Here is a 22,939-nt window from a genome sequence, read left to right as displayed (position 1 = left end):
AAATAAAGTTGACTTTCCTAAAATATAGAACTTTCTGTTACTCTATGTAAGCTTTATTAGTTAAAACTATGTTTAGATCAACAGGTCTAATGTCTGTGTGGAGGATGAATCATGATTTGGCAATGATTAGATGCATTACAAGAAAAATAGATTACATTTCTCTGATTCTATTCAAAAAAAAGATAAGTTGTGCACTAAATCTCAGCATAATAGCCTGACCTCATCTCAATGGATCTTTTTAAGAAAGGAAATGTTGTGACCGCTTATCCACATTATCAATCAGCTGCCTATGGAAAGATAAGCAGTAGATATTTTCTACTGAAGAAAGTTCATTGAGTTCATATCAAACAGGAAATATAGCTGAAAGGACTTCTGGAGCTTCTAAGACTTCCAGGGTTTGGGGCCTCTTCTCCTCTTATTGTATTTTTTTTATTAAAATTCCCCATTTCATACAGTTCCCTGCTGCTGCTTGAAATGGAAGCTTTTTTTTTTTTCTGAAACCTAATATTGGCAGTAAGACCCCGGGTGGAAAAAAAAAACAAACAAACCTGATAATACTGCCTACAGTGAGGGGGAGAAAGAGAAACAAGCCAAGATTGAGAAAAAATTGGAGGTAGAAAAGAGAGAGAGAGAGAGAGAGAGAGAGAGAGAGAGAGAGAGAGAGAGAGAAGCGACGTACATCTGATCTGAAGAGAAACGGATTCATTGGTGTGTTTCAGGAGGATATGGTGGCAGAAATCTGACCTCCTGGCTGCTGCTGATGTGGCTTTTGGGGGCCCCTAATCTAAACATGAAATATCTGTGGTTCTAGTCTCTAAAAGGGATCATGGAACATAGCCAGTCTGACAAAAACAGCTAGATCCCAGTTTCCTACCCTCCCCATTCCAGCTTTTCCTTCTCTCCTCTATCTTACAAAAGCCAATGCTGGCTACCAGCCAATCAGCTGGAACCAATTTCTGACTAAACAATGTTGAGAGCTTCTCCAGACCTTTGCAATGTGGGGTTTGCATGCTATGGGGGTATACACACTCCCAAAACAAGCTGAAGAAGAAACCCCTCCTCTGATTTTGATGGAGTAAAGTAAAGAGTGAGGGTTGCAAGAGGCCAACATTCCTCACAGCCCCAAAAATAGATCATGAAACTGGAAACCAACTACACTCGCTGGGGCAACACAGATTTTGGTAAAACAAAGGAGCTGGAGTCAAAGAAAGACACTACGATTCAGCTGTGTGCTGTGTTTTAATCAATGCTTTGTGCAAGTTTTTAATTTAAACAGTTTAAAACATATAATAATAATGTTTCTGAGGTGGAAAAAAGTATGATTAAAACCATAACTTCTGTCCAAATTGTCAATGTTCTTCAAAAATATTTCAGAAAAGTATTGTTTATAAGACAAAGTTAATTAAATGTTCATCTTTTAATCACATATTCAATTTGTGACACCACATTATTTTTCACAATGATTTATTAACTATAGGCTGTTTGTGGGAAAAGTTAATCAGTTCAGCTCTAAAAATTAGTGTAAAGTTTCTTTTCCACCTGAAAGGTTTTGCAAATAGTCAAAAATGTATTTTGAGATATAGCCAGATTTGTACAGAATTTGCTGTAATGGTCCTAATAAATCCCATAAGCATTAATAAATTTGTTAAGAAAAAAAAAAAGTGTGAATCCACTCATACAGTCAATGGAAACAACTAACCTTGTTAGAGAATGCAAGCTAATCTTCTGAATTGCTTCACCAACAAATTTAATTTAATATAATTTATTGCACACAAGTAGGAGGTTAAATACAGTGGTTAAAATAAGTACATAAGAAATTAAAGTTTTACTTAATAAATATATTATTTAAGCCTGAAATTCAAGCCAGGAGGAGGCAAAAACCCAAATAATCCAAACATACAATGAAATTATCGACAAACTGCTCCATAAATTAATGTGGAAGGAAGTTTTATGGTGCAGGAAAAAGCACCAATAAATCATCTGAAATTTGTCAGCGTTTTTAAAGCAATCCTGCTCCAGTTGTATGAAATCATTACCAGTCGGTTTGGCATCAAATGACGGTCAATAAAAATGTGTCGATTATCAAAGTGTTGCACAGAGTGGAAAGACATGAAAACAAGGACAGCAATGACTGCAGCTTATTTTCTAAACCTGTTAACGTTCCTGTAAGTACTTCCTGATTCATAATTGGGAAGTGGAAAGAACATAAATTCACCATAAAGCAGCCATAGCCAGGTACCCTTTGTAAGATTTTCAACAGAGGATTCAAAAGAATAATTTAAAGAGGTTTCCAGCAGACCTGGAGTACTTGCAGAGAGCTTCAAAAAGAGAAGCAGGTACAGTTTCTCTCATAAAACCGGTAATTAATGCACTCAAATGATTTTATGTACAATCACTGCATAAGACTCCACTACTATAAAAAAGCATGTTGAATATCCTCCAAAACTTGATGTAAAATGTAAGAATGGCTTGACATAATGACTGACATAAATCTGATTGAAAGTCCAAAGACATGAAAATCAGAGAACATCGACTCAGAACCTACAGGATATGAAGACTTTCAGTTGTGTGAAAGAATTGGTCAGAATCCCAGCTGAGCAAAGCACAGGGACACCTTGAAGTTACTATAAAAAGGCTTTATAGTAAGAACTTACTGTAAATGTGTTAAATCTTAGTCTTTATGTCATCTGGATTTTTTAACCATAACTTAATTTGTGAACAAACGTCTAATGATTTATTTGCAGGTGGTGATTATTTGGATTGTTCCTGATATCTGGTTTAAAATTTAAGTGTAAAGAGATACAAATACATTTTCTGTGAAAAGCGTCGACGTGTTCAATAGTTATTTTACCAGCTGTATATGGTAAAAGATTCTTGCTCGATGTTCTGAAACTTCCCTTGGTCTTTGCGACTCTCCAGTGCGTTGTGTAAAATGCAGCAGCAAGATTTAATACAAAGAAAATAGGAAAGAATTTTGTATCTATTCATTTCTCATATACCAGCAGGGGTTCTGTGGTGAAGCAGTAAGCACCGAAAGCTTCAGAGTTGGGGATGGGGATTTGCTGAGAAGAAATTTTCCTTGTAGAGAAACATCTTTCATGAGTTACAACATTTATTCAGATTGTTTGTTTACATGCTTTTTCTTTCTGTATCTTCACAAACAGGAATCTAAAGTTTTGGTTCTATAGATTTGACATAAATGTTATTTTTTGAATGAAGAAGACCAAACAGGGATGGTGTGAACGAACCCCAAATCAACACAAATCTAAGTTCTGATTTTTGCACCTCTAATATGGTGAATTCCCTGCATGACAGTAATACTTTAGGAATATTTCCAAGTTACTCACTTCTTGCAGTTTGTGTAGTCATGGCAGCGGCTGAGCGGGACTCGGATCACACAGCTGGAGAATGCCACAAAGAGAGCGTGATGATCCCGGTCCAGCTCCAGACCCAGAACCCTCCTGTCCTCCCCTCGCACGTTACACCTGAGAACATGAATCAAAGGAAAAAGGCTTAGTATGCATTTTCTCTACTATACAACATGTCAGAAGTAAATTTAAGTTCATGTTGATGAGAATTTCAAGCTGTGACAAAAGGTGAGAAAAAAAAAAATCCTCCAGCTGTATAAGACGATGCAAAGTGTTACAACAGACCAAGGAACGAGTGGGAGGGACTGATCAAGGCAGAACAAGGAGGAAGTGGGAGAAACAAAAGAAAAACAAATGAACATTGGTAGATAACACTGATTTAATGGATGTGCTCTCTAACTTGTTTGGGTTGTAGACGTCGATGTCTTCCAGTAGCTGGGAGTTGAAGGAAGCGTTGGCTCCTTCAGAGCTGGCCAGGATCTTCAGAACATGGCCGTTATCTGAGCCCAGGAACACCACCGTGTAGTTCTTATAGGGTCCAGCTGATGTGTCCACAGCTATCTGGGTCAACTTAAACCTTAATGGGATAAAAAATAAAAAAAAGCTATTAATACCATTTGTTGGGGAAATGTTGGTTTTCAGCAGTAAACAAAACAAAGAGTGGGCGACCACTGGGCTCATTGTGTAAATCCTCAGTGTGCAATCAATCAATTCATCTGCCAACACACCATCCCCTTCTTCCATCGCCTACTCCCTTTAATCCCTTCATCCTATTAATGCATCTATCCATCCACCCACGACTATTCAATCGATGCATCTTTCATGCTGTTCAGTCACTTTCCCACACTCTGTCTAGTTTTCAGTCCCAGATTTCAACTTTCTCTTTGCATGGCGTTGCTTGACATTCATGAGGTTGTCTGGTGGCTGCTCCCTAAGTGCAGCAACGCTCTGCTTCATATTCACCATGATCCTTGTGGTTCCACCAGGGATCTGACCAGTATCACCGTCTACTGCAGGCTCCACTGGAGCCGCTGGGACTCGCAGGCTTTGCTGAAGGGCACCTTGAGTCCACTGCCTGTTCATTCATTTTCTACGACTGCACTTTGACATCACCGCACGAGGATTTAAACAAACGGATTTCGACTAATAATATTTTTGGCATGACATTCCTTCCGGATCCTTTCCCCACGGACACCGGGAGCAGTTTCTGCGCCCTCATTTGTCCCCGCGTCCGCCTCCCAGATGGTCCCACACAGGTTGCAGTGTTTACCCACACACACTTGACTGGCACATCCCTGTAAGGGTTCGGCAGTACGGCGTGATGCGTCTGTGGTGGGATTTCATTTATCTAGCAGGTCCCAGGGGAAAAAGCGCAGCAGATGTGATGTTTTTGGCGCCAGATGTGAAGCGGTACACGTTTCCCCAGTGTGGAGACACAGCAGTGTCTGGCTGGCTGTCAGCCTGGCTCTGCTTCAGGAAGCACAGAGGCAGCCCCTGTATGCTGTGTGTCTGCGTGTGTGTGTGTGTTTGAAGGCTGAATCTGTGTATCTGATGTGTGTGTACAACCCCTGTCTGAGGCCTATGCTGTGGTGAATGAAACACTTGTGGCACTTCATGATTCCATGTCCACCGTATCATCGTCTGCTATCAGTGGACTCTCAAATGTCACAACATGCGAAGCGCTCTCCCACACACCGACGGCTTCCTGCCTTTCGATGCACGCTGCTGTGGAGCGCCTGCAGGTCAGGGCTGCACTCAAAAAAAGACCCTCTCTCTGTGAGCCTCGCCTTTGATGTGGGCCGAGATCGACCGCTGAGTAAATTCAATGGGTTTTAATGAGGTACAAGGTTGAGCGTTCCACCTGAGCTCCCTCGTCTATACCAATCAAGAGTCCTGCGTGTGAAAACACCGCTGGTGTTGGACATTGTGTTGTTACAGAGAATAAATGCATACAGCTCATTAAAGAATTGACCACTGCTTCATAATCCTCAAACACTGAATATGGAAGGCAGTAGGTGCTGTTTTTAATTTGATTCAGCAAAAGGGACACTACATGCTGCTGTAAACTGTTGAAAAATAAAGTTTGAGCACCCCCAGAAAACTACAGTAACTTCTGAAATGACTGCCTGAGAGTTCAGTAAAGAAGACCTATGCATGTGTTATAAATCTAATAATAAAATTTACATTTGACAAATTGCTTTCAATGAAAAGTTACTTCAACAAAATATTAGCGTTTCAGTCAGCATGCTTGTGCAACATCATTATTGCATATTTTCGCTTTTTTTTTTCTCTAGCAAGCTTAGTTCTGTTTCAGTTCATTTGTGGAGGGTATATGATTCAGTGAAGTTGCCAAAGTGTTTTAAATGATTCCTCATGTTTTTATTTTATTTCAGTCAGAAAAAAATGCTATTACACAGTGGTGAGTACACATTTAATATCAGCTGTAAATTACAGTTCCAGTGGGCCAGTTAGATGCTCAACTTTAGCATGTGTGGATATGAAAAAATAATAGCCTCTCTGTTCATGATGAGCTTTTGTAACAAACTGGGAAGCTTAACAACATAGGAATGATGCATTAAGGGATTAAGCAACTGCCTGGTTTTCTTTCCCCCAAATTAAACAATTCGGTAACACTTTATTTGAAGGGGGGGTGAATAAGACTGTTATAACACTGTCATAAACATGTCATAACACCTGTCATGAACATGAATAAGCCTTCATGAATATTTATGACTGTTGTCATAAAGTGTCATTCGGTAAATTATGACACTTTTAATACAAAGTTGACATTATTCAAAATGTCTTTGTTATGACAACTTGACATTAACCAAGAAATCATTACTGATATAAATTTGTTATAAAAGTATTACTGATTGCACTTTAAAAATTAGGTAACTTTATGTTATTAAAGGTAAAGTTTAAACAGTAATGATTCACCCCCCTTCAAATAAAGTGTTACCAACAATTCCTTATTTCTATCATAAGTTCGGTGATTAGAGCAAATTGTCTACCTGCTGGTGGTGCGAGTGAAGAAGGGTCTGTCGTTGACTGAGGGGACAGACTCGTCCATGAGCGGATAGGACTTGATGAAGGTCAGGGTCTCATCTGGGAAAGTGGTGGAAGACTTGTAGGTGGCTGCAGAACCTTCGCCTGCACAGCTGCCTGGCCTGTACGATAACAGTAAAAATAAAAGAGAAGAAAACAAGACATAAATCCCGTTCAACAAGCACATATGCAGAAACACTTGCAAGCCATTTGTTTTTCCGCGACGAGCAGGCGGGCAGAACAGGTGTCTTATGTGAGCGTTTTATTATTTTATATTTTCCACAAGACGTATAAGCAGAATAATAACAGCAGCTGCAAAAACTCTTTTGTCAAACACACAAAAACATGCTGGAGGAAAGTGTCAGTTTGCAGTTTAAAGACGCATCGCTCACCTCGGCTTTGGGACTTGTTCTTCTAGAACAGGTGTCCATGCTGACTCACTGTTTCTCTGCTCCTTGAATTTTCCATTAAAGGCTTTCTCTATGTCGTCCATGTAGAAGCCGCAGACTGCCGAGCCGGTGATGCTGCCCCAGGAGAAGGAGATATTCTTAATTAAAATGATTTAATTTCACCGCACCTGTATGTATAACTGAGGTTTAATCAAAGTAAGATCCTGGATATATCTGTTTACAATATCCATATACAGTCAGACTAAATGCTGCTAAGAAACTAAATGCATATTGGGAGAAAGTTGAGGTTTTAGAAATTCTGTGCATTTAAACCACTGCATCCATCTTTCTGCCGAGGATCCATAATTATGCATAGGCCTATAATTTTAGAGACGGCCTCAAATGTTAAAACCTGACTTGATGTCCCAACCATATATAGCACCCTATAAAGATGTGCAAAAATTAAGATAGATTCATCTTAACTAGACCGTAATGTTGGTAAGTTTTACACTTTGTTAGACAATACAAATCACTTCTATTATTTTCCCAGAAACACAAGGGCATTTTAAACCAAACATTAGTGGTCTTTCTCAGACAACTGAAAAATGGTAGTCACTAGCTCTTTTATTGGTATAATGATTCAAATCATATGACCAAAGCAGCACTTAGAAAGCAAAGTCCTTATTTACAAATCTAATCCAATAAATTTATTCAGATTTTGAGTTTCATTTGATTTTATCAGACACAATTAAACTTTATTCAAAGACTTTTTCAGCCTCCACATATAAATAAATAAATTAAAAAAAACTTCTGGGGTGAGATGAAGGTAAAAGTGCATAAGAGATGATCTAGAAAGGTTGTGCAAAGAGAAAATCCATCTTTCTGTATATTCCAACTTTGCTGAATGTCTCTGGCAAAACTGTGTTGTAAGTATGAAATGAAGGGAGGCAAATAACTGTGGCATGATGGGAGATTAAATAAAAAGAAAAAAAAAAGTTCTGGTATGAAATTTGCCCCTGACTAAGGTAGTTTACTCAAAATAATTGTGAAAGATACAAACACTCTTAAACTGACTGAGATACTGGAGAAATTGTTTGTATGAGGAGCATCCATGTGAAGTAATGACATGATCATTTAATCAGATAAAGAAACCAGAGCTCTTTGAATGACTGATCGCACCATAAGGTCATCACTGATGCAGGACAGACACACTTATGTGTTTTAAATTGAAGATGTGAATTGAGATGGACACAAATAACCTTTAAATGATTAAGCAATGATAATTATGATTAAAAGGACGCTGCAGTGGACCAGGAAATGCTACATTACCCTTAGTATTGTACATTTCTTTAACATTCTCCTGGTCATACAACAACAGTACATGATCTGTACATCAATGCTGTGACCTTGCATGAAAAAGATTTAGGTGTTTGCTTAACACAGTCACATCCAGATAATCTTCTTTATCCCCACCTGTTTGCTTGTGTGGTAAAAACTCCAAGGACCGCAGGCCGGTGGTTTATCTGGAGGACATTGGTCAGCGACTGCAGAACGTCAAAGTAAAAGAAAGAATCTCCAGGAACGGAGCAGTTCAGCCGGGCTTTCAGGAAAGATGTCCAGTACCGTTCCAGGACCCGCGGGGAACCCCCGTTGTCATTCTTACACACTCGTGCAACCCTGGAGAAAACGACCTGAAGAGACAGGAGCAGAAAAATCCTTAACCTCTATCAGATGATTTAAAAGCCAACACACTCAGGAAGAGCCAACGAGAAACAGAGGATATGGTTTGCATGACAAGCGAGGCTGTTGTTGGCATTTATTCTGCTTAGAAAGAAAGCTGTTGATTTTGCTCACCTTGCCGAGGGTGGTGTACTCCACTGCAATCTCGCTGAAGAAAAAGTACACGTAGTTCCCGTACTCAATGGCGTGAAGAAAATGGGGTTCTAAAGATGGAGAAAAAGGCACATCATAAAACACAGTTTGAGTTATGACTTACTTCAAATACAGCTCGGCTTCATGAGCAGCCTGAGAGTGAATGTGGTAAACACAGGGCTCAAAGAAATCTTCCTCGATGTGAAATTGCAAATTTGCATATTGGGAAAGAGGCAGAAGAACAAACAGTCAACAGAAAACTATTGTACCAAAACAGCACAGATGGTCCAGGATCAACGGTCACACAGATTACATTATAATCAGCTCCAGTTAGAAAAGCATCAACCTGGCACAGAACGTTTTCCAAACTGTTCATTAATATTCAAGCTCCACCAAAGTCTCCCCCAAAATTTTATTTTGGTCAAATTTTGTTTTAGACTTTGCAAAATAACGGAAGTTCAAAAACAATAATCAAAAGGAGATGAAATGGTTCCTTATGGACATTGTTTTTTAAAGAGGATGCAATATTTGTGTGGTTAAAGCTCACAGATACTGCACTGAGTCAACCTACTGGATCCAGTCAGGTGTGGAGATCAGTTTTCCTAAATATAAATGAATGTGGATGGTGGTGTGGAGCCATTTGCATCCAGGACAAGCAAAGGAGTGGATGCACTGTGTAAGGCATCTGTGTATCCCTACAAAGCTGTTGCCTCTAACAGCCATAAATCTGTACAATAACAAAGTTAGGGCAGATTTTCATTACATTTCCAGCCACCAACAGAAGTTATGACTTACTTCTAATACAGCTCAGCTGCATGAGCAGCCTGAGAGTGAATGTTGTAAACACAGGGCACTGAACCTGGACTGGTGCTTATTAAGCACAATAAAGACAACAAGGCATGAGGTGCCAGAGCAGCAAAAAGTGGTACAATTTGTCTTAATTATCAGATGTTATTCATTTCTCTTTAACCGTTTAGTTCTTCCAAGCCAGTGCTTTTAGACAGAAGTAACGCCACTGTTTTGAAGTACTATTACTGTGAAAAATGAACAAATTATTTTGACTTTTCTTTATTTTTAAATGCATTAAATGTGTTTTATTTAGAGGGCTGATTGTACTGTGGACCCCAGTCTATTGCAGGTCAGTACTCATGGATTTATTTGTAGGTTTCTCTGTCAAAAGTAACTTTAAATTGTTTGCAGAAAATCCACCGATTTGCAGACTTTTTCATAGAGCATTATTTAAAATATTTGAAAGAAAAAAAACATGTAGGGACGTTGAATTACACAAGCACAATACTACTTGACATGTTATTCACTGGCATTTTGATCCATTTTCCTTTTTGCCGTTTGGTTGTGCTCTATGAGTAGAAACAAGGAAGACCATGGATGTTAGCTTTTGTGGTAGGGCTAAGATGATTTGCACTGTGTATTAATGCATATTACAGTAAATTTGATACATAAACTATTAAAATACACATAAATGTTTTAAAGTTGGTCTCAGATAATTGCAGATTTTAGTGGCAGTGGCCTATAAATCCTGTGAATACCAGGAATCCACTCTACTTATATCACTATTATTAATGAAAATGGTAAAATAAGTTGGTAAATTTATTCATAGTCTCCAACTGAGTTGTCTTGGAAACTAGGACCAAATGGTAGGAATAAAGCATGCAGATAAGATGACAATATTCAGGCTTATTCCATTTTAATAAGTGAAATGTACAATCAGTTCTCCTTTTAGATAAAATAGGCAGCGTACTTTACATTCCTGTACTTTTATTTATGTTCAGACAGGCAAATTCTAAGAGCTATGAATGTGCTTCAAATATTACACAAGTACAAATGAAGAAGTAGAGAATTAATCAGAATAATCAAGAAAATAACATCCAGACATCTCATCCAAGGCAAGTCATTTTTATCAAAGCTTCTTGAACCTGGTTCCACAAAACAGATTAATGAGCAGCAAAAAAACCTCGGTCAGTCCTGGAAATTATTTACAGATTTGGACTGATAATGTTGACAAATGGAACAAATGGAATGTGTGGAACATTTCACAGCAGCCTAAAATCACATCTGGATGATTACCTCGGAGCCACTTGGAGTCGTATTTGACTGTACGCAGAACAGGACTACTTTCTCCCAGACTTCTGTAAATGACTGCATCGCTCGCCAAGAAGTCAGTCATTGTTGCAGAGTAGAAGTCACCACCTGAAGGACACAGAAAATAAAAAAAAGCAGAGACTGAGATGCACTGTTGGGGAGCACAATTATAAAAGAGAACCTGCTTGGCTTTAAATGTGTGTTTTGATCAGAGATGGCTGCTGATGTTCTTTAAAAGGAGGCTGAGTAGAGCAGATGTAGGCGAACATGCCAGTCTGAATAGCAGTAAGTGTGAACTTTGCTCAGATGTCAGTGGAAACCTGGCAGCTTTAGAGCGCTGCCTTGGCTCTCGCTTCTTTCCCGACTTTGACCCCAGCATGTTCAGGGTGTATCAGCTTTCTTTACTGCTAACATTAGCAAAGAGACTGTAAATCCAACCACAAATAAGAATCGTAAAGAGGAAACTATAAATTATCTCTGCTGAAGAGCCAAACGTTGAAACTAAAATAACACTCTTAACCACACAAACCTTCAACGATGTATTCTACTCATCTTCGTCAACATGCACTTTAAATTAAACTTCATATTTTGTTTCTTATCGTTTTATAAAGTCAATTTAGTAAGAGTGACAAGATTTCCAGATAAAAAATTTTGCATTTTGTAACCTTAAAAGAAATTTGTCTTGCTTTGCACAATCCAAAAACTCTAAGGGATACTTCCTTTTCATCACTTACTGATTATTTATTGGTGAAAAACAAAAATAAATTAACAGGTTGACTGAAATATCCATTCAGAAAACCAGCCATTGTATTTTCTTTAAATTGTATTCATTAACACTCAATTTAAAAATTTCAGCCCATTTTTAGTCTAAAGAATTAAGCATCATTCTAGCGACTAATCACATATAAATTGTAAAATTATACATTTATTGGAGAATTATTAAAGCATAGTTTAGCTATGAAGCATTTGCTTTTTTTTGTAAAAGCAGAGAAATGGGTTATTTCTCTGTCATATTAGGTATTTAAACCATCTTAGGTTTGGCTCTATTCAAACACTGCAGTACACAAAGAAGCTAAACCTGGAACTAAATATTTAACACTGATTTCAGGTCCTTTAAAAACAAAACAAAACATAAAATACCTTCTTTAAGGCAGAAATGATGTTAGTACTACTAGTAGTAGAAGCCATAACATTAGTTCAAAGGTTTTCTTAGACTGCCATACTTTTTAGGTGTTTGTGGGGTTTCCTTCACTGAAAATGACATATGCCTAAAGAAATACATGTTGCAAGTCATAGAAATACTCTCCTTTCTTTATTTCACATTAAAAATCTATGAGGCATTCAGTACTGCATGGCCGAGAGTGAGAGCAGCCTGTTTCTCACAGGATGGGCGACTGAACTTGGTTCAGACTCAAAATATCCTCAAGCTAAATTTCAGAATAGTAGCTGAAAGGTTCTATAAACTTTACACATCGTCATCGAAGTTCAGATTCTGGGAGCAAATCCAAGGTTTCTGTATTTCCAAAATGTAGGAAGTATAGGGAGGAAAACTTAATACCTTCAGTGTGACAGTAGGTGTTTTGTTCTTAGCCTGACCTGTGCAATTAAAATGCACTGAAACCAAACGGGAGAAGTGGTTGTTTATTTTATGAAGGTTTTATTTTGAATTCACTGAAATTAATGCCCACTTTGGACCACTGACCTGCGAAAAGGCCGACATTAGACTGGCGGGATTCGAAGGGACATCGAGCCTGTCCCACTACCTCCTCGCCCTCCTGCTCCAGGGTCGACATCTTCAACAGAGAGAAAGCTTAATTAATCAATCAGTCAAGTTATCTGCATAGCACATTTCAGGGGCAAGGCAGTTCCAGCTGCTTTACATAGTAAAAATTTAAAATGACAAAGTTATAATGAGACCACATACAAAGTTTTAGGCCTGGGGGACAAAAGCGAACATCAGCACAGCTCTGCATTGTGGCTGCAGCACTGATGGCAAAGAATCAATTTGTCCTGTATATCAAAAATCTGAAAGAAACGTGGTAAAACGTGTAGCTGAATATAAAGGATGAGTACTAAATCAATCTGCAGTAGTAAAAGGCAAAACATGCACCATAAAGATTAGTTTTATTTGATGCATTATATGTGGGTCGTTTCCATAAAAGCAGTGTGTGCAGGTCCTGCTGCTCAGGCAGACAGGCCAGTTTATCTCCCGGCCGCAGATATTAAGCTGCTATTTTCCAACCTGCTGTTAATAAGGTTGTAAAACTTCAAATACGACAATGCATGAAACCCAGCAGTGTGTGTGTTTGTGGGCTGTGAAAGCTAAAGGAACACAGAGCTGGTTTAACGCCCTTTGTGGCAGGAAGGTGACAAAAATATACACATACTGCACATTAGTAGCCCATTAACACGTTGGCTTAGTAGTCATGTAAATCTGATCGACACATTTGTGTAATTACTGCTCTATTGTTATTCTTTCTGCAGATTAAAATAATTAATTGAGGTTGTATAGAATACAAAGGTTATGGTTATGCATTCAATATTTATAAAACAAAACCAGGACTGTGGAAAAAATAAAATAAAATAAAGCTAATAAAAAGTGGATGGACATTGTGAATAGTGATGTTTAAATTTGGTGCAAATCATAACTTGGATCTGATAAAGACATATTTTAGGTCACTGTTTTAGTATTTTATCATTATAAGTAATTAGCATTAGTTTAACTCAAACCAGTTCTGCTGTTAGAACCTCAAAATAAAACATTTGACATCTATGCACTGGATAAACACCAATAACATTGTGAACCAGACTTAAAAATATATGAAATACAAGACAAGATCTTCACCTTCATCTCTGTACAGCTTTAAGAATTCCAACTGCGTTGCAAGTTTGACTTGTTTTGATGAAAAAAAAGAACATACTGCACTATTTCCAATTTTATTGTACTCTGCTCCACTGAAGCATCAAAGGCAAACTTTGATTGGATTTGTTGAGGTTTTCACAAAACCATGTTTCAAAGTTGCAGAAATGAAACAAAATGTATACCACAGATTTCCAAATGCTTGATTCCAATGTTCAGGATGTAGCAACAGTTAAAGGGCAATTGCTCACAACTGCAGCAATATCTAGTTTGTCCTCTGCAGAGCAGCTTTACTGAAGACGGTGAAGGTCAAGGTGCTGGTGTCTAAATCTTTAAGTCTAATCTAACAAACTGCTGCTATTTGAGTGTTCATGCTTAGACAAAGGCAGGATCTTGCAAAAACATTTATACACTTTGAACTTCACCAATTTTTTCCACATTCCCACATCAAATTTCAAGATACTTGGGATCAAACTCAGAGTGGGAGAAACTCTCACTGCCCCCAGTTACAATTTGTAAGGCTGATTAGGTGTTTCAATATGTCCGCTCCTCGCGTGAGCAGCATTAAGGTCTGGTGGAAACATGTTTATTTTATAAGAAACACTTCTATAGGTGCATTCATATAAGCACTGCTTTAATGGTAAAGTAAAAGAATATGGTTTCAAAGTTGTTCAGAAAGTGTGGTGTGCACTTCGGGACAACTGCACTCTGCAGAGCTAATTATAACCATTGACGTGTTCCACAAAATAAAGTCTAGCAATATTTAGAAAGTTAGGAGAAATATTTCAATAAAGACAGAAAGTTCTGCAGTTTACACTCCAACCTACTGTTTTTGAAGGGATTTTTCCTTTGTATTGAAACAGGGATCAACTGTATTACACAGACTTCACAACGACTCGGGGTTTAGTTAAATAAAAATACATCCAGAAATTAGAAGTGATAGTTCTGCACATTTGTGAAGACACTGCAGGGTCATTAGACACAGCACAGAGGAAGACAGACGGTTGTAACGCTTTAAGATTTTGTTTCATCATTAATGCATGCTGACGACAGCCTTTCTGCTGTCTACACACCAGCTGTCTCAGCAGCCTGGGCAGCAAAGCTGCCTATTCATAGACAGGCATCCACTCATGTCTTTCACAGCCACACAAAACTGATTCAATCCCCCACTCTCCTGCACATGTTTTTTCTGTGCAGTTTCAGGAACAGATTCCTTGTTATGATTTATATTTCTTCCCTCCTTCTCCAGCAGTCTGAACAGCCATCTCTCCTCCTTTTCCAGACGAGGGAAACAGATGAGAGGTGCGAGGCGAGGGGATGTTTTGGTAAAGCTGTAAATCAGCCGCTCCTTTTTATAAAGGGAGTCTGTGGCAGGAAGATGATAACGTGTGAATATAGGTCGAAACGCAGCCCTTTAAACATTTTACATCAACTTCTCTGCAGGACCGCTGGCACATCTGAGCCAGAGTTTGATTTTGGAGAACATTCAGGTAATGTCAGCCTGTGGAGAAGCTCTGCTTACTTCATAATCCCTCAGACTGCTCCGGGAATCGGATCAAAACTATGAAATGTTGACACTACGACCTCAAAAAACATGTAGAAAAAGTGGTAGCTTAAAAAAAAACACCATCTTTAAAAAGTTTAAAGATTAATATTGACTATTTTGGAAAGTCTGTAACACATAAGTAAATGGGTAGAAGTTATTTACATGATGTGCTGTGAAAGAGTTGAAACAACCTGTGTAAAACTGAGGGAGAGTTTTTTCCACTGAAGCAGATTCGGTGCTAACCAGGTCTGGCTCTGGAGCCGGTTCTTACCTTGGACTAAAGAAACTGCAAAAAGCTGGAGTGGTTTTCCGTGACAGTCAGCTTGAGCTACTTTATCACATCACTAAAAATGTATTTTAATCCTTTGTAGTGTTATGAAAACTTCATCTATGCACACCGTTTATATCAGTATTGCTATAAGCTAATGTCTCAGTATCACCAGCTTAGTTTCTAAATGCTGGTCTAAGCAACCTTTGGGATTTATGAGCACACTTAGACATCTCAAACTTTGATCTCCTGCCTCAGTGTTTCACTGGAGCAGTACAAACCGGGTCCAGAGTACAACCAGTTTAAAGGAGGATTTATTTACACACACAGAGTTTACAAATGAGCTCAAACTGTAGATTCAGCTGTAAAAAGTGATTCTGAGTGCTTGTCTGTGTGGTGCATTGACCAGAAATTATACAGTATTAACTTCCCAGTGACCCCCTTAAACTCTACTGAGTCAATTCATCACATTTTCTATTTTTTTTTCTTTGTTTATATATATATTTTTACATTTTTGCAATTCTAATTTTAAGTTTAGGAATTTCCTAAAGGTTACCTGTTTAGACCAAGGCTAACAACTGTGTGGTTGCTGCATAGAAATAAACAGAAGACATAATAGTCTGGACAAACCTCACCTATCAAAACCTGTCTGTGCTTATTATATTTGTTTTTTTATATGTGGCTCTGTTATAAGTTAAATGGTAAATTGTTTATATATATTGTTCAAACATTAATAAAAAATATCAAGAATATGGTCAGGGCTGAAGCAGAGTAAACATCAAGTGGAAAAAAAGAGACGTTTTTAGCACTATGTGTCCAAATGGATCTCAAGGGTCGTAAGTGTGATTTTTGCTGGGAGGACACTGGAGGGTTAAAAGAAGGAGAACATGAAACAGTGAGTGTGTTTTCTTTCTATGCCAATGCAACATCATGAAGCTAAGTGTTTTTAGTGTTTTTGTTTCAAATTAGGCCATTAAAAATAATTTAGCTTGGCAGTGTTCATGGATCTCTCATATTTATTGGTTTTGGTCCATATGTTTTCATCAAACTCTGATGAACCAGTTCCCAGGAACAGTGTAAAGATTTAAATGGCCTTGCACTGCCAGAGTCACCACTTATGGCAAAGGAAAACCAAAGAACAGAATCTTAGAAACTGTCAAAGAAACAGCAGTAGCTGCACACCAGCTGTAAACCATTACCTATATGAGATTAGGAAGATATCACAATTATGTTAACGGGTGCCGTTCTGCATATTTTCAACAATATGTGCAACGCCACCCTCAAACCTCAGTAGATGAGGCAAACTGTTTACTTTAAGAATTGCTGAGATATGAGTGTACGACTATTTATCAAGACAATGTTCCAATCCATCTCACTTTAGGCTTTCATTCAATTTGTGGCATTTATTGAACAAGTCTCCCTTTATCCCATGACTTCAGCATTTACAGCTGGGTTGTCTCAGAGCCAACCTTAAGGCACAAGGTCTTTTTATTTACTCTTCCACAGCCTGTGGGCTTGATAGCTCATGGAATATTGCTGCAAGCTATACTCAGATTAATAGAGAGTGCTTGGAGACAAATCTTCAAAGGATGAAGATGAAAGACAAGCAAAGGTAGCTTTGTTACACCTGGAGACATGGGGCTGCAGATGGATCTCCAAGGTATGAATATAAAGAATATTTTGAGAATGAGAACTTAATATAACTATTTATCCAAAAATATTTATTTTTGCAATTCATATGCATTATAGAGTGTGATTTATATATAAATAGTAGGTAGAGATGATATATTTAGTGAAGAGAGGTTCAGCAAACAAGTTATGATTTAATATTCAAGAAGAGACAAATCCACAGGACATAATCATGCACAAAAATCCTGATTCTGTACATAGCTCAGTTTGTAAGTTATTGTTTGAGACAGTGCTGGCATGATTAAAGCTTTCCATTCAAAGTAAAATATGACCGTCTCAGGATTTATATTCTTCACACAACAGTTGTAATAAAAAGGGTTTACAGTGTATGCTTAGAAAGTTTCAACTGTTGCATATACATGTATTTTAACCATTGCATTAGTTCATATATTTCCTTTTTTATTTATTTATTTCATATTAGTTTCACACAAACTCTTCTTCAGTATTATGAAGTACGTACAAAAACGCTTAAATCTCACTTATGTTTCAATCGATTATGATTTTCTGACAAGCTATATTTTTTTACTGTAAGCTAGGAGCAGATTGAAAGAAATAACTTTAAATCATTAGGTGTTGAAGTAGAAACAAAACACCTACATGGTGGGCATAAATCAACGAATGTATGTTTACGTTGGTGAGAAACTTTCCATGGCAAACGTATCCTCAACCCAATATAAAGTTGATTAGTTTCACACAAACTATTCGCCTGTGCCTTTGATTCACTTGTGCAAGCTGGAAAAAAAAAAAAAAAAAAAAACAACCTTATATTGGGTACCATAACTTTACTATCCACTGTGAAATTCCATATTTTTAGATAATTTTATCAACAAAACATTTTCATTCCAGTGAACTTCTCATCTTCCTGGTAAAGCCACTGAAAGCTGGAGGAAGTAAAGATTCTCACCACCTCCAACACTTTAAACCGGGAAAATCCACTGAGGATGTGGGAGAATTAAATTTGAACTGGGAGTTTGTTGAGTTTTTCTTTTTTCTGTTTTGTTTTTCAGTCTCCTTTGCACAGTCAGATTTACTGTGTATCATGAGTTGTACTCCCTCTTCTAATGCTCCGGCATGAATCATGGTCCAGACGGGTGATGTCACCTCCAAGGCCACGTCATGCTGGATTTCATTCAACAAAAATCAAACCGTAGGAGTTTTTCACAGGGAACTCATCTAGGGATGGTCTCAAATTAAAGCAAATTCATTTCATCTAACCAGCAGCATCTGTGGTTTATTACAGGCATCATCACTGGTAAATAAAGCTGAGGTGAAACTGGCACAAACTTGCTTTTCCCACTCCTACTTTTTTCTGCTTCTTCCTTTCCCACCCTCAGCTTCATTGTGCCAGAGGTGTTAAAGGAGCAACCATCAGCGTATTCTGTGTTCTGTCAACAGATTGCTTCTCCCCGTGTCTTGTTGAGCCAACATATTTTTCACCAACATAAAATACAAAACGTCAGCTGACCATGTAAAACATAAATATGACACCCACAGTGAGTGCTGTGTGCTCAGTGCTGACCTGCTGCTAATATCAAAATAACCGCTTGATCATTTTTTTCAGCTAAAAACATCTGATGCTTCATATATGCCAACAAGAAAGTCTGTTGATGCTAACACTTGAGAACAGTTTCTCTGTATAAGTGCAGAATTTGTGTTGGCATCCTTCCTGTAAATACATTAAATCAGTTGTTTTATATGCACACCGTCAGGGTGAGCTCACAGCTGTTTGGAGGCTGAAGTGCTGACTGACAGAGTTTCTTTCAAGATGACAAATTCTGCAAAGACCGTGGGTCGACCTCACTTTGTAGCAGCTTCTGTGGGTGTCATTTCACAGGAGATTTATTATAACATTAGCTTTTGTTGCTCAGGTCTCCCAAACTATCAAGATGTCCTCAGTAAAGTGGGAGAATGTTCAAGCTGTCTAATCTGATTATAACAATAAAAGCCTTCCTAGTTCCCTTTTGAGCACTAAAGAGATTTTTCTGTAAGCTAATGTTAATATAATGTGTCAACAGACTTCCACTAAGCAGCCTTTGGATTGCAAATTGTATGAATACCTTTAAAACTATGATAGACAGGCAGGTAACGTTATGGTGAAATCAGTCAGTCAATGGTGAAATCTTTAAATGTGCAGAATTAATTACACTTAGAGAGAAGATTGTAATTAGAATAATTTTATAATGACATTTAATAAAATATGGCATTTCATTTATTAGATTAAAATGTTACATCAGACCAATTAAAAATCACATGATGTATTTGTGACCCCCAGCTTTACCTGCCTCAGTTTCAAACTTGTCCTTAACAAAGACGCTCAAACTGGGTGAGCAACTATTTCCCAGCTAATTTCAAGATAGATAAATATGTAATAATCTTTATTACAGAGGAAGGTGATGAGATCTCTACCATAACAAATAAAAAAAAACAAAAAAAACATGTCAGATTGCAAAGCCATAGTGTTACTGAGAAACAAGGCCTTCAATACGTCTACCATGTTTGTTTTTTTTAATAATGTATTACTCTATTTTTCATTACCTCCTCAATGTCCCAGAAGAGCCTTGGAACAAACGTTTAGGCACAGCTGAACAACCTTACCATCATTACAGTTAATTTCTTAAGTGATGCTGCCTCAAGCTTAAAGCAACGTTGAATCTTTAATAGATTATAAAACAAGTTGGCACGGAAGAAAGGAAACTGACTTTATACTTTTATGTCCCTGATATGGAAAATGCATTTTGCTACTTACTGCTGGGTTAGTGAATTAATGTTAATTGCATCTGCAGTGTGGATTTGTAGTTTTGCTCTAAGCTCCGTGTTTTGCTTTTGCAATTCTGGTTTTCCAAACATGGCTGCAATTGGTGGACAAGACCTGCTTGTGAAGCAACTTTTGCATTTTTAAGGTCTTTATTTAAATATATACAACTGAATAATATCTTTTTTTGCTTTGTTTTAACAGTGTTTACTCTAAAATAAGAAAACAAACCATATTTTCATAGAGACTTACGGATCCCACCAGCTTTTTCCTGTTTATGTATCTAAAAGTAATTGGGTCGCTGGCACCACATGGACATTTGCATTGAGATGCACAACAATAGTGGTGATAGTTAAATAAAAACAAGGAGTTTGTTATAATGAAGACCTTTACTAGACAGACTTTATCATCAGATTTCAGTATTAGTTATTACTTTTACCCAATCTGTAGAAAACCACAGTAAGCGCTGTGGTTTACAAGTGATTTGTAACTTCTCATTTGAATGCAACAGGGCACTTTGATTAAATCACTTTTTTTTTTTTTTTTTGTATTTTAGGCTGTAAGCTAGAGATGATCAAAAGAAATCCTGCTTCTTTAAAAGCACTTGAACAGCCAACATACATCCAAAGCAGACACTTTTTAAGAGCAAATATTATCCAAATCAACTTTTTTGCAGATAAACTGTGTAAATTGGTTCTTAAGTGTGCTATCTTTATATGTTTGTGCACACTGTGATGTGTCTGTGTATATTTGCTTAAATCTGCAGTATTTTGCCAAAAAGCAGTCTCTGTGCTGCCTTCTTTGGGTTGAATGTTGGCTACTACTGCAGGTGAATTTTCCTCCTGGTTAAAACGCTGCAGCTCGGTTGACGTCTACATCAAGGCAAGGTTATGCTATCATAGAGGGGTTAATTATCTACTTTGTGAAGCATCTTTCTTTCACTTAACTATCAAATAAAGGCCATGAGAGCCAAAAAATTGCTTTGAACATGAATATGTAATATGTAGTATTCTCTACACAAAAAGTTCAAACAGATATAATAAAAATGCTTCTGAATCTTCATCCAAAACTGTCAAAACTTGCTTGTCTGATTCACTGTTTACTAAAGGAAATTGATCAACATCAACCTCGCTGCTAAAAGTTATGAGTCAATAGTAGGTTTGTACCAATGTTTATATTATTGAGTTGTCTAGAGGAAGTTTATACTCTATTATCCAGCTGTGTTGTTGTAACTTTACATTTGGACGGAAATGAACCAGTCGTATCCGTCTGTGACCCGAACACACAAGTTATATGTTGAATAATGGTATTTTCACATAAAGGCAGGGTGACACTAATGTGGCAAAAGTGTGTCATTTCCATTTAAAAAGACGAAAAAAACAAATAACACAGTGCAACTGAGAGCATGCAAGGACACCACCACAAACACAGCGTCTCATTATGGCCCCAAAAGATCACTTATCTGTAATTGAGGCCAGCAGTCGGCACACAGCGGTGCAGTAACCTACCTTATAGTTACGGCAGGTGGGATTGAAGGCATTGGTGCCACAGGCAAACAGAGTCTCGTCATTGCGTGGGACCAGCACTTTGATGTAGTTGTAACATTCATCCTGTCAGGAGGGGATAAGCTCAGTGTTACTGCAAAGCAATAAAATCAAATTAGGTTTTAGCAAGTTCCTGCAAGACACAAACAACTTTACTGCTTAACAGCACATTATTCTAATCTTTAGATTTCTTAGTGCAAACAGTCACTGTGCTGAAAACAGACATGGGCCAAGGAGGACCGCAGGAGAAATCAGACCAACAGGACAAGTAGAGAGATGAAAATATATTTCTCTAGATCATGACACTCACGCTGTTCTTCCCTCTCACAGTGCACTTCGCCACATCCTTCGTCTTCCAAGTCAGTTTCTGGAAAACAACAAGACAGCCAACTGTCAGCTCAAAGACGAGACTCTTTCTCACCATCTCAGCTTCCGTCGCTCCCAGTCGTTCAAGTGCCATTACGAGACCGCTGTGATAAAAATCTCATTAATTTCAATAAAACTGTTGTGGGAGAAAAACAAACAGGGAAGTATCAGGGACCCCCGCAGCGCCTGAGCGGCTCATCAGTGGGCAGCCAAACACTGCGGCTCCTCAGAGATAAAAATCACTCGGAGATAAGAGCGAATCCGTGAGGCTGCGCATACAAGAGGAACAAAAGACTGCAAAAAAGGAAGCTCAGATCACTTTACAGCCTATATGAAGAGGAGTCAATTAATCCCAATTAACCTTCTGGCCAAAAACAAATTAAAAACAATCCTGCCCTCCATCTGCAGACATGAAAACCACTCACACTTTCTGTATCACAGCCTCATACATGCTGAGATGGTACAAAAAGGATCCAGCAACTTGTTAACAAGCTTTGCCAGCCGGAGGATTAAGGCATTCCTCCTCACTGTCGACTAATTTACGGATAAAATTCTCCCGAACCTCCTGCGTACCTCTGAGAATTCAAGCAGTTGTCTACATGTCTGCGTCAATTAAGCTCCATTTCTGCCAACATCTCATAACAATATACGATCAGACAGAGTTTGATGTCTTCCTCAGTGACATGATAGGGTTTGTTGGAACAGCCCCCAACCATGAAAAGCCATTTCCAGTCTGAAGGTTAAACTGCTGCTGCTCAGTCATCACTTTAAATATCCCTGAATTTAATCCAGTTTAAAACAAACTGATTTCCCGGAATCCATTTAAATGTGTTATAAATAATTAGCTTCCAGTTATTATGCAACTTCACATTTACAATTACTTGTTTTGAGGAGAATCAGTCAAACAGTTCAATTAATCTGTCTTTTCTGTGGAAACAGCTCACCTCATGTTTGGTTAAAAGATAAAATATCCTTTTATTAAAAAGAAAATCTCACAACCAGCAAATTAAATGCTGAAGGCTTTTTAAAAATATATAAAGAGAATACCACTTTTAGATCCTATTCCTGAGTTATGGTCAACAGCTTTAGGTTTCATTGTTTCTTCTGTTTGTCTTGAGATTGGTCTGAATAAAACTAAAT

At 37.9% G+C, this 22,939-nt stretch overlaps 1 protein-coding gene across 3 annotated transcripts in view; it reads right to left on the bottom strand.

Moving 5' to 3' along the window:
• The window catches only part of sema6cb (semaphorin 6Cb), a 153,231-nt gene that overhangs the window by 36,777 nt on the left and 93,515 nt on the right, over positions 1-22,939 (bottom strand). For all 3 annotated transcript variants that reach the window (XM_088014052.1, XM_088014054.1, XM_088014053.1), the window contains 10 exons: positions 21,744-21,800; positions 21,398-21,499; positions 12,477-12,567; positions 10,760-10,882; positions 8,657-8,745; positions 8,276-8,493; positions 6,806-6,937; positions 6,380-6,535; positions 3,769-3,945; positions 3,348-3,485 (listed from right to left, as the gene is read on the bottom strand). In XM_088014052.1, the coding sequence (XP_087870178.1) occupies positions 3,348-3,485; positions 3,769-3,945; positions 6,380-6,535; positions 6,806-6,937; positions 8,276-8,493; positions 8,657-8,745; positions 10,760-10,882; positions 12,477-12,567; positions 21,398-21,499; positions 21,744-21,800 (1,283 nt within the window). The remainder of the gene's footprint in view (positions 1-3,347; positions 3,486-3,768; positions 3,946-6,379; positions 6,536-6,805; positions 6,938-8,275; positions 8,494-8,656; positions 8,746-10,759; positions 10,883-12,476; positions 12,568-21,397; positions 21,500-21,743; positions 21,801-22,939) is intronic.

This window comes from Poecilia mexicana, unplaced genomic scaffold, assembly GCF_051168715.1.
Source record: "Poecilia mexicana isolate PSO_F unplaced genomic scaffold, ASM5116871v1 scaffold_16, whole genome shotgun sequence".
Classification (NCBI taxonomy): domain Eukaryota; kingdom Metazoa; phylum Chordata; class Actinopteri; order Cyprinodontiformes; family Poeciliidae; genus Poecilia; species Poecilia mexicana.
Note: the sequence above shows the minus strand (reverse complement) of the source record. Positions and strands in the feature narration are given on the sequence as shown.